We start from the raw sequence: 9,908 nt of genomic DNA on the forward strand, positions 1-9,908 counted from the left end.
GGTGCCTGGGGCAGGGCTGGCCGCAGGGCTACGTGTGCCACGCACCTGCCCGCTACCAGGGCGTGCTGCTGCGGGACGTGCCCGCCTCCGTGCTGCACTGCAGCCCCGCTGCCGTGCTGGCTCCCCTCTGCGTGGGTCTGGCGCTGCTCTGCGTGGCCGTGGCTGGCGGGCTGCTGTGGGCGCGGGGGGCACGGCCCAGGTGGTTGTGTGGGCTGCGGCGACGGGAGGACGCTTGCAGTAGTGCAGAGCGCTTGTAAGGGCTCTCCTGGCGTCCCACACTGCAGTTCCCTGTGGAGCAGGACTGCACCCAGCGCTGTCCTGCAGCAGTGGTGGCTTTCCAACACGAACCTTGGAAATCCTCTTAGAAGCATTAAGGTTGGAAAAGACCTCTTAAGATCAAGTCCAACCGCAACCTCACCATCCTACCCTAACTCTTACAACCCTCCGCTAAGTCACGTCCCTGAGCACCACATCCAGGTGATTGTTGAACACACTCAGAGATGGTGACTCAACCACCTCCCCGGGGAGCCTATTCCAGTGCTTAACAACCCTTTCCGTAAATACGTTTGTCCTGATATCCAAGCTAAATCTGCCCTGGCACAACTTGAGGCCATTTCCTCTCGTCCTCTCTCCTGCCACCAGCGAGAAGAGACCAATCCCACTCTGCTGCATTCACCTTTCAGCTATTTGAAGAGAGCAATACGGTCTCCCCTCAGCCTCCTCTTCCCCAGACCAAACAGCCTCAGTTCCTTCAGTCTCTTCTCATAGGCCGTATTCTCCAAGCCCTTCCCCAGCCTTCTTTGGACCTGCTCCAGCACCTCCATGTCCTTTCTGTACTGAGGTGCCCAAAACTGAACACAGTACTGGAGGTGAGGCCTCACCAGTGCTGAGTACAGGGCAGGATGACTTCCCTGCTCCTGCTCACCATTCCTGATCCAAGGCAGGATGCCATTGGCCTTCTTGGCTACCTATGCACACTGCTGGCTCACATTCAGCCTGCTGTCCATCAGTACACCAAGGTCCCTTTCCATCAGGCAGCTTTCCAACCACTCCTCCCCAAGCCTGTAGGGCTGCCTGGGGTTGCTGTGACCAAAATGCAGGACCTGACACTTGGCCCTATTGAAACTCATACAGTTTACCTTGACGCAGTCTATCCAGGTCCCTCTGTAGTGCCTTTCTCCCCTCAGGCAGATCAACGCTCCCTCCAAACTTGGTGTTGTCCCTGAACTTATTGAGGGTGCACTCAAGCCCCTAATCAAGACAGTTAATAAAGATGTTAAATAGAAGCGGCCCCAGTACCAACTGGATTTAACTCCACTGACCACAACTCCTTGGGCCCGGCCATCCAGCCAGTGTTTCACCCAGCAGAGCGTACGCCCATCCAGACCATGGGCAGCCAGCTTCTCCATGAGGATGCTGTGGTGGACAGTGTCAAAGGCTTGACTGAAGTCCTGGTAGATCACATCAACAGCCTCATCTTCATCCACTAAGCGGGTCACCTTGTCATAGAACAAAGTCAGGTTTCTCAAACAGGTTCTACCATTCATAAACCCATGCTGACTGGACCTGATCCCCTGTCTGACCTTTAACTGGTCCCTGATGGCTCATAAGATTATCCGTTCCATAACCTTCCTGGGCACTGAAGTGACACTGATGGGTCTGTGCCTACCAGGATAACCTTTCCAGCCCTTTTTGAAGATGGGCGTCACATTTGCCAGTCTCCAGTCCTCTGGGACAACCCCAGTTAGTCAGGCCTGTTGAAGGATGATGGAGAGTGGCCTGGCAACCACATCCACCAACTCCCTCAGCACTCCAGGATGATCCAGTCCAACCCCATCCCATCTCACCGTGTCCCCTGGTGCCACGTGTACACATTTCTGGAACACTTCCAGAGTCGGTGCCTCCACCACCTCCTTGGCGGCCCATGCCAATGCATTATCACTCTTTCAGAGAAGAAATGTTTCCTAATATCCAACCTGAACCTCCCGGGCACAACATGAAGCCACCACCTCTCATCTCCGTTACCTGGGAGCAGAGGCTGCCCCCCCCTTGTCATTATCATGGAGTTGCAGAGAGCAATGAGGTCCCCCCTGCACCTCCTCTGCTCCAGACTGAACAGCCCCCGTTCCCTGCTGCTCCCCATAGGAGTGGTGCTCCAGACCCCTCACAGCTCCGTGCCCTTCTCTGCATATGCAGCAGTACCTCAGTGTCCTTCTTGCAGTGAGGGGCCCAACACCGAGCACAGCACTCGAGGCTGGTGGTGGGCAGTGCTCATGCCATGCTCTGTTCTGCTTTTCCATTAAAATCTACTCCTTGGTCTTGTTGGTGTCACTTCTCTATGCTCTGTGTGTGACTGGCAGTGCAGACAGGCTGGGCTGGGTGGTGAGCAGGGTGCAGCACGCAGGGATGCTGGGGCTGGCTGTAGCAATGGGCACCATGGGGCCAGGCTGCCCACCCACTGCTGGCAGCATGCGTGGTGTGGGTGGGTGTGTACTGTATCTGTGTTTGCACCCTGGGGTTTGTTCTGGGAACTGGGAGCAGCACCTCCACCCAGCAGAGCAGGAAGGGAAGTCCCCGTGTACTGGAATTCACTGACCCTTATCAGGACCTCTTTGCTCTTAGTGAACCCACAGGGCTGTTTCCCCATCTACACCCAATGGCTCACGTCCCATCACTCTGGACTTCAGGGTTGGCTCAGGGACAGGAGCAGCTCTGTCACCTGGTCCTATAGGGAGTGGTGGCAGATAGAGGCATGTGTGCCTGCTCCCACCCTAGTGCCAAGGGCAGAGTCTGGGACCCCTCTCCTGCCCCTCAGCCTGTATTGGCACTGAACAGAGCTCCCCAGCTCCCCAGTCGGTCTCCAGGAGGCATGAACCTGTGGGCTGTGGCTGCTTCTTGTCCCTGGATAACGTCCGAGGTGCCTCATCCCATGCCCGCCCGGCTGTGTGCACACGGCTGTACCCGATCACCATCAATAATGCACAGGAACACGATCCCCTGCACAGCCCCATCCCTGCCCTGTGCTGGGTGCTGAGCCGTGGACGGTGAGGAGGTGAGCGGGGCACATTGCAGATGCCTTGGGGGGACTGTCCCCTGGTTTTGGGGTGGCCCCCAGGGCTCACCTGGCTGCCGGTGGTGCTCGGGGCAGGAGCTGGATTGTGTCCCTGCTGCCATGCGTGTGTCCCCGCCAGCTGAGCAGGAGGTGTGCGTGCGAGCAGCCGTGGGACTGCAGCAGGCAGCAGGTGGGGCTGGGAGCAGCGGCTGTGCTGGGGGTTGTGGCGGTGGGGCGAGCGCTTCCTCCCCTTCACCCACCTAGTGACTGAGCACTGTGGTCACTGTGAGAGGGCTCGGGGAAAATGGGAAGCCCCGAACCTGGCCCCTGGAGGCTGGGGGTGCTGGGGGTAAAACTGGGGCAGGTGGGGTGACCCCTCTCCATGCTCGATGTTTTCAGGGCAGAGCTGCGCAGCTGGCAGTGGAGACCCCCTGCAGCTGCTCCTTGCAGAGAAGGAGATCCAGGTGAGAGCAGCAGGGGTGGGGACACTGAGGGGACAAAAGTTCCTGGGCCTCAGATGAGAGCAGGGAAGGGATGGGAGTCTGACCCCTTCCTCTGTGCCACACTAACCATTTGCAGTCCAGTGTGCCCAGTCCTTCCTTTGCCCTACACTGGTCATACTGGGGGAAGCTGAATATCTTTACCCTCACTCCTTCATGCCAGGAGAGCTGCCTGACTGTCGATGACATCTTTCACTTGGATGCAGGACAGGTACCATGGGCCCCACGTCCTTCTGCAGCCCTGTGCCCAGCCAGATGAGCCAGGGACACATGGCTGCCATCAGGCTCCTGTCTGAGGAGTGCTGGTCACCACTGCTGGCTCCTTGGGTGTGCTCAGGTCCTGGAGCTTGTCCTTCAAACGTCTCTGCTGCTGTTTCTCATCCGTCCCTGTTTCCTCTTGGTGTTGGATTGTGGCTCCGTGCTGTGCCATGCTGTCTGTGCCATCCATGCTGTCCCATGCCATCTCACCTTTGCTGTGCCATCTGCTCCATGCCAGTGACCTCTGTGCTGAGCCATCTGCACTGTTCTGGTTGTACCATACCACTCCTCCTCAGCTACACACATCTCTTCTACCAGGAGAAGGCCTTGGAATTGGCAAGACCCCAGCTGGCTCTGCTGCCCCTTGGCTACAGTGTGTCCCTGATGCTATGGGACCCAAATGGCCCTGGGACCCAGCTGCCACTGCAGGACATCATCTGGCAGGTGAGGGCATGGCTGCAGACAAGTCACCTTGCCAGGCTCCAGGGTCCCAGCCTGCTGGTACAGGTGTGGGATACAGTCATGCCTGCTGAGAACCAGCAGCTCCCAGTTTGTCCTCAGGTGATCAACACCGTCTTTCAAGAGCTGGAAGTGTCAGGGAGCAATGCACAACGCCTGCACACAGTCAGCCTGGTCCAGGTATGGTGGCAGCAGGGCTGGCCAGGACAGGCTGCTCTGGGCAAGGTTCCCCATTCTGCTGCCAGTCCCAAGTAATGCGGCCTTTGCAACTCAGTTTTCTCACCCCTGGGCTCCGCAGAAGTGGGAACCCTGTGCACCAGCCCTGCACGGCCCCATGTGGTTCCCAGGGCTTTGGCTTTGGCTGGCCTGGTGCTGGAAGCAACCCTGACGCACTCCCTTCCCAGCCCATGCATAACACAAGCAGTCTGGGGCCCCAATGAGTGCAGGTTACCAGCAGCCCCCTCCATACAGCACTGTCCCATTCCAGGTCTGCGCTGAGGGTGAAGCCTCGGACCTGCTCCGTCCCGACGGCCGAGCTCTGCACGTGATGGACATCACACCCCTGGGCCTGTAGGTAGCTGGACCCCAGGGGCACCCCAACACCCATCGTGGGGATGGGCCTGGTCGAGGAGGCAGGGCAAGCAGAGGTGGAAGGACATGGTTCTCTGTGTTCATTCTCATCTCTCTGCTTCTAGAATGGTGGAGGAAGCGATGGAGGTCGCTGTGTCCGACGCCCAAACTGCCATCAACATCTACACGTGGGGGCTAGGGGCTGCTCCAGCTGCTGGACCCTCAGCCACACAGGGGTGGGTGGGCTCGGCTGATGCCCCAGGCAGGGGTCCCGGGTCCTGGCTCCACGCACTGCTGCTCATCCCAGCTCCTCCCCAGGACCTGCAGCCTCTTCACCCTCACTGTGGAGCAGCAGCTGGAGGATGGCAGGCATCGGCGCTCAGCTCTGCGCATTCTGGCATCCCCAGGGGCCTGTCCTGAGCTGTAGGTGTGGGAGCTGCAGCTCAGCCTGCTCCTGCCATCACAGGCCCAGCTCCATACACCCATCCCTCCCGTGGGTGTCTCTCAGCAGGGTTCCCCACCCCATGCTGCAAGCACCAGGCACGAGCGTCCTGCCCTGGATCGTGGAGAGGCTGCTGGAGGGGAACAGCCTCACCTTCCTGCTGCTGTGTGTGACACTGCCAGGTAGCGCTGGGACCACGAGGTCCCCGCCAGCAGCCGCGCTGTGCCAGCCCAGGGACACGGCACGGCCACTGCCAGGCACCCAGGGCTCACTGCTCCCCCAGACACCCCCAGAGCGCAGATTCGGGCAGCCCTGGCGCTGGCTGAGCAGGTGAAGGGGGCAAACAAATCCGTGTCACCCACACACTGGGACCCTGCATGGGAGGTGGCAGCGCGACGGGAGAAGATCCGAGGGCTGCGGACAGAGCTGCTGCAGATAGAGCTGCGGGAGGCAGTGGGCCGCCCCGAGCAGCGCAGAGTGCTGGTGCAGCTGCAGAGAGCCCTGCGGGAGCTGCAGGTGGGGGACGCTTATGGACACTCCATGCTGGCCGCTAGCGGGGCAACACCGATCCCTGGCTGGATGAGGTCGGGTGTCCCAGGCCCACATCTGCACCGAGGCGGTTTGGGTGGGATACGTTCATGCCTGGAGCTCCCTGGCACCCCCAGTCACTTTTTCCAGGTGCTGAAAAGCCAAAGGTGGGAAAAAAAGCAGGCGCTGACCAGGGTGTTTGGGACAAACCAGGTGCAGCAGCCCGATGCTGAGGTGGGTGCAGATCAGGCGCTGCCCACCTCCCCCAGGGACCACCTGGGCACAGAAGCAGCACCAAGGCCTGCTGCCTCCAGCTGTGTCCTCTGCTCCCACAGGACCCGATCTCTGCAGGGAATGCAGCACCAACACAACAGCCTGGGACCCAGACACCCCCATATGGTGCCAGCTTGGAGCCAGCGAGAGGTCAGGAGCAGGGGATGGGCATGCCCCACACCTGGGGGGCTGAGGAGGGTAGGGGGCATTGCTTACACCGCATCCTTCTCATCCACAAACATCAGAGCCCAGCGAGAGCTGCAGGGCAGGAACCAGCCAAGCCCCAAGGAGCGCAGGACAGGGTTTGATGGAGGAGTCACAGGCACTGACCAGGGGACACACAGTGAGCGAGGCCCCACCAGGTCTGCGTCCAGAAGCAGCTCAGGTCCCCCTGCACCCAGCCCCTTGTTGTGCACCCCATGGACCTGCCTCTGTCAGGCAGGGAAGCAGCACGAGCCATGCCAGTCTGAGGAAGTTGAATATTCTCTGGCAGAGGCCCAGAGGCAGCAGATGCAGACTCAGCACCAGCTGCTCCTCCAGCAGGAGCTCCAGGACAGGGCAGCACAAGACCAGGAGGTGAGCATGGGAGGAGAGCCTGACAGGACAGGGTAGGAGAGGCAGACCTGAAGGGCTCCAGGTTCTCACAGATATGCCAGTGCTGCCCTGTCCTTATCCCTGTCCCTGCAGCAGGATGCAGCTCGCTTGCAACAGGAGGTGGCTGTACTGCATCTGAGCCTGGAGGCAGCATGCAGGGAGCGAGAGGCAGCCAAGCAGCACCTGGACGTCCTACTGCAGGGCCGTGGGCAGGAGATGCAGGCCTGGAGGCAGCACCTGCAGCAGGTGGGGACTGAACCACGGCTGCTGGCACGGCTCTGCTTGCAGAGGCCAGGTTGGTGTCAGGGCTCCTGTGTGTCCCTGCAGGTGCTCCAGGACCAGCAGCGCCGGGGAGAGGAGCGGGCAGAAGCGCTGAAGCAGCGGTACCAGGCACTGCTGCAGGAGGTGCTGCGGGATGCCGTGGAGCTCTCCACACATAACCAGCAGCTGCAGGAGGCCAGAAGACACAGTTCAGCTAATGCCACCACGCAGACACCCTGAGCCAGAGTCCCTGAGCAGTGGGAACAGCCACTCTGGCAGCAAAGACAGGGCGGGTGCTGGTTCCTCCTGCTGCTGCCAGCTGACATGCAGGCCACAGCAACAACTGCTGCTCAGCACAAAACCCCCAGACCAACCTACTCTACCTTATGTGGCAGCAGGCTGACACAGGTATGAGGCTACAGCTGGTGCCATGGAAGGGCTCATGGCCCCAGGGGTGCTGCCGAGTGCAATAAAGTGAGTGCCCCCACACCAAGGAGTGTCAGGCTCAGATGCGTTACTAAACAGGGCAGTACAGGGCTCTGCCAAGTGAAACTGACATCTTCCTGCAGGGAGGACAAACACATGCACATCGTTAAACTACAGCTTTAATAACTGTACCAGAGTCAGCAGTGACTTCCGCCCACCAGGAATTCCACACCACACTTGTACAAATTCAGGTGCTGTTTCCTCTTTGTAGAGCACATAAGACTCCCCTTATAATCTCTGTCTACAGAGGTAGACAGCAACGTCATGCCCAGGACAGGCAAATGGGGCCCAAGGATACCAGACCTCCAGCCAGGGGCTGGGCTGAGGACTGGGGTGGAATACTGCAGAGGAAGGGTGGGAGAAACCCCCAGCCGTGGTGCAGGGCTCTCCTGGCAGCAGAGTTGGCCACATGCTCACGAGCAGCACACCAGGGCTAACCCTGCAGCAGTTTTACTGGCACAGGGGATAGATGTGCGCTTTGATGTGCAGAAGATGGGGAAACAGCAGAAGTGTGACGTACCGTACGAGAAGAGGCTCAGGATCCACTCTAGAGCCTGGGACTACTGGATAAAGAAGGTGTGGGATAAAGAAGCATGAGGCCTGGCCCAGGGAGGGCACTCTCCCCTTTTACTGAGCAGAGGTACGCTGAGTAAAGCCCTCCCAAAGTGCATTTGCTTTAGGGCAGCAGAGACTCACACTGGGCCACCCTGCCTCCTCCTGTGAGCAAAAAGGCAGGGAGGCACCACTGTGCCCCACACCAGGCCCAGCACAGACAAGGAACACCCCTGAGTAACAGCTAAGGGCTGCCCTGGTGCACGCAGGGCAGGGAGGCCACAGCTACGTCACCCCATAGTACAAGTGAACAGCGAGGCCGATGCACGAGACAGCAATGAAAAAGAGGAGGGTGAGCTGCAGGTTAAAGAGGGCGACAGACAGCAAAGCGTTGACCAGGATGGAGCAGGAGATCACAAAGAGCCTGGTGATGTTACTGCTGTGCTTCATGACCACGGACATAATCAAGCCGTTCAAGGCCTGGCTGACCACAATCACCAGCACCCAGAAGGAAAAGCCCTCCAGAAAACCTCTCTCTGTGCTGCTCCAGAAGTGGCCGACCAAATTGACCAGGACCCCAAAGAAATAAAGGAAGAGGTTCTGAAGGTTGAGGGGCAGCACCTGGGTTTTCAGGATAGCTTCCGTGTAGACAGCAGACAAGCCCGATATCAGGCAGTACACTGAGATCAGCAACAAGCCCACCAGCGTGACGTGCAGCTGCATGGCAGAGGGGCTGCCAGAGCCCCGTGGGTCCCGCAAACCCCCACAGCTGTAGCTCACCCCGGCAGCCATCAGCAGGCAGAGCGCCAGCCACTGGCGCACACGGAGCCTCTGGCGCAGGAAGAGGCTGTAGAGGAGCGCGGTGCTGACGATCTTCAAGTTACTCAGGATCTGGTAGGTGCTGGGATCCATGAAGAGCTGCATGTGAACCACGAGGTTGTTGTTTGCAGCGTAGAGCAGGGCTGAAAGGGCGAAGGGAGCGACGTGGCGCCAGGACACCGCGGCCCCGAGCAGCTGCCGGTCCCAGGTGAGCAGGAAGAGCAGGGAGAGCACCAGCTTCGTCAGCTCGATGAGAACCACCACGGCCGAGGAGCTGAAGGGGATCGCGCCGTCCACCTTGCACAGGGTGAGGAGCGGAGCGTGGGAGCCGTATATGGCCACAGAGGAGAGCAGCATCAGCCCCCAGAGCCCGCGCTGCGAAGGGCTGAGCGCGGCGCCGGCGGCTTTCCCAAACACAGCCATCTCCGGGCTGCGGCACGAAGGGCCAGGGCTGGCACAGCAGGGGGAGGCCGTACAGACTCCCACCTCGGGATACTCAAAAGAGACCAAACGCCACGAATTTAATGAGCTCGACTACAAGAGGACGTTACCTGCCACATTCCCCGTGCAGCACAAGGGAACGGCTTCGCTCCTCCCGACGGAGCGGCGGATCCGCCTCCCCGGGACGCACCGCACAGCCGGGGGCGGCGGGGGAGAGCCGAACACCGGGCACGGACGGCGTGCGAGGTCCCGGGAGCCGGGCAGCCCCGCTACTCCCCTCCTTTCCGCAGCGAGCTGAGGTAGTCCTGCACCGTCTTCTCCACGTCGGGCACGGCGTAGTTCTGCGCGGCGTAGATGCCGGTGCACGTCCCCACGGCGAAGCCCAGCACCGCCGAGAAACGCAGCTTGGCCACCAGGTACCCGGCCAGGAAGCCCTTCAGGAACGGGGAGGCCAGCAGCGAGCCGCCCTGCGGGGCACGGCACGTCAGGGCGCGGGCCGGCAGAGCGGGGCAGAGCCGAGCGGGGCGGAGCCGGGCCCGGCCGTCCTCACCTGCCCCACGCCGGCGTGCACCTCGTCCTCCACGCGCCGCTGCAGGCTCTCCAGCTGCCCCTTCAGCAGAGCCAGGTCCTTCAGCTTGGGCAGCGAGTCCTGCGGGAACGCACAGCCTCAGGC

At 60.5% G+C, this 9,908-nt stretch overlaps 2 protein-coding genes across 3 annotated transcripts; both read right to left on the reverse strand.

The window, feature by feature from the left end:
- Nucleotides 1-7,526: 7,526 nt before the first annotated feature.
- SLC35A4 (solute carrier family 35 member A4) lies at nt 7,527-9,463 on the reverse strand. Of its 2 annotated transcripts, XM_010718795.3 has the most exons (2): nt 9,346-9,463; nt 7,527-9,091 (listed from the first exon to the last, which is right to left on the reverse strand). In XM_010718795.3, exons 1-2 carry the CDS (start codon nt 9,352-9,354, stop codon nt 8,261-8,263), a joined length of 840 nt encoding a protein of 279 aa, XP_010717097.1. In that variant the 5' UTR covers nt 9,355-9,463; the 3' UTR covers nt 7,527-8,260. The 2 variants fall into 2 exon arrangements, with proteins under 2 accessions (XP_010717097.1, XP_003210285.1); XM_003210237.4 differs by lacking the exon at nt 9,346-9,463 and having other exon boundaries at nt 7,527-9,249.
- Nucleotides 9,296-9,902, reverse strand: LOC116217201 (SLC35A4 upstream open reading frame protein-like; the record flags this gene model as incomplete). The annotated part of the gene is made up of 2 exons (XM_031555661.1): nt 9,296-9,702; nt 9,786-9,902. Coding segments are annotated over 2 exons (315 nt in total), but the record flags the coding sequence as incomplete, so codon positions are not given.
- Between the last annotated feature and the right edge of the window lie 6 nt (nt 9,903-9,908).

The sequence above is a fragment of the Meleagris gallopavo genome, chromosome 15 (genome assembly GCF_000146605.3).
Source record: "Meleagris gallopavo isolate NT-WF06-2002-E0010 breed Aviagen turkey brand Nicholas breeding stock chromosome 15, Turkey_5.1, whole genome shotgun sequence".
Taxonomy (NCBI): domain Eukaryota; kingdom Metazoa; phylum Chordata; class Aves; order Galliformes; family Phasianidae; genus Meleagris; species Meleagris gallopavo.

Excerpts from the sequence above, each read along its gene's own strand:
- SLC35A4 (XM_003210237.4), bottom strand. The coding sequence starts at position 9,217 with ATGGCTGTGTTTGGGAAAGCCGCCGGCGCCGCGCTCAGCCCTTCGCAG.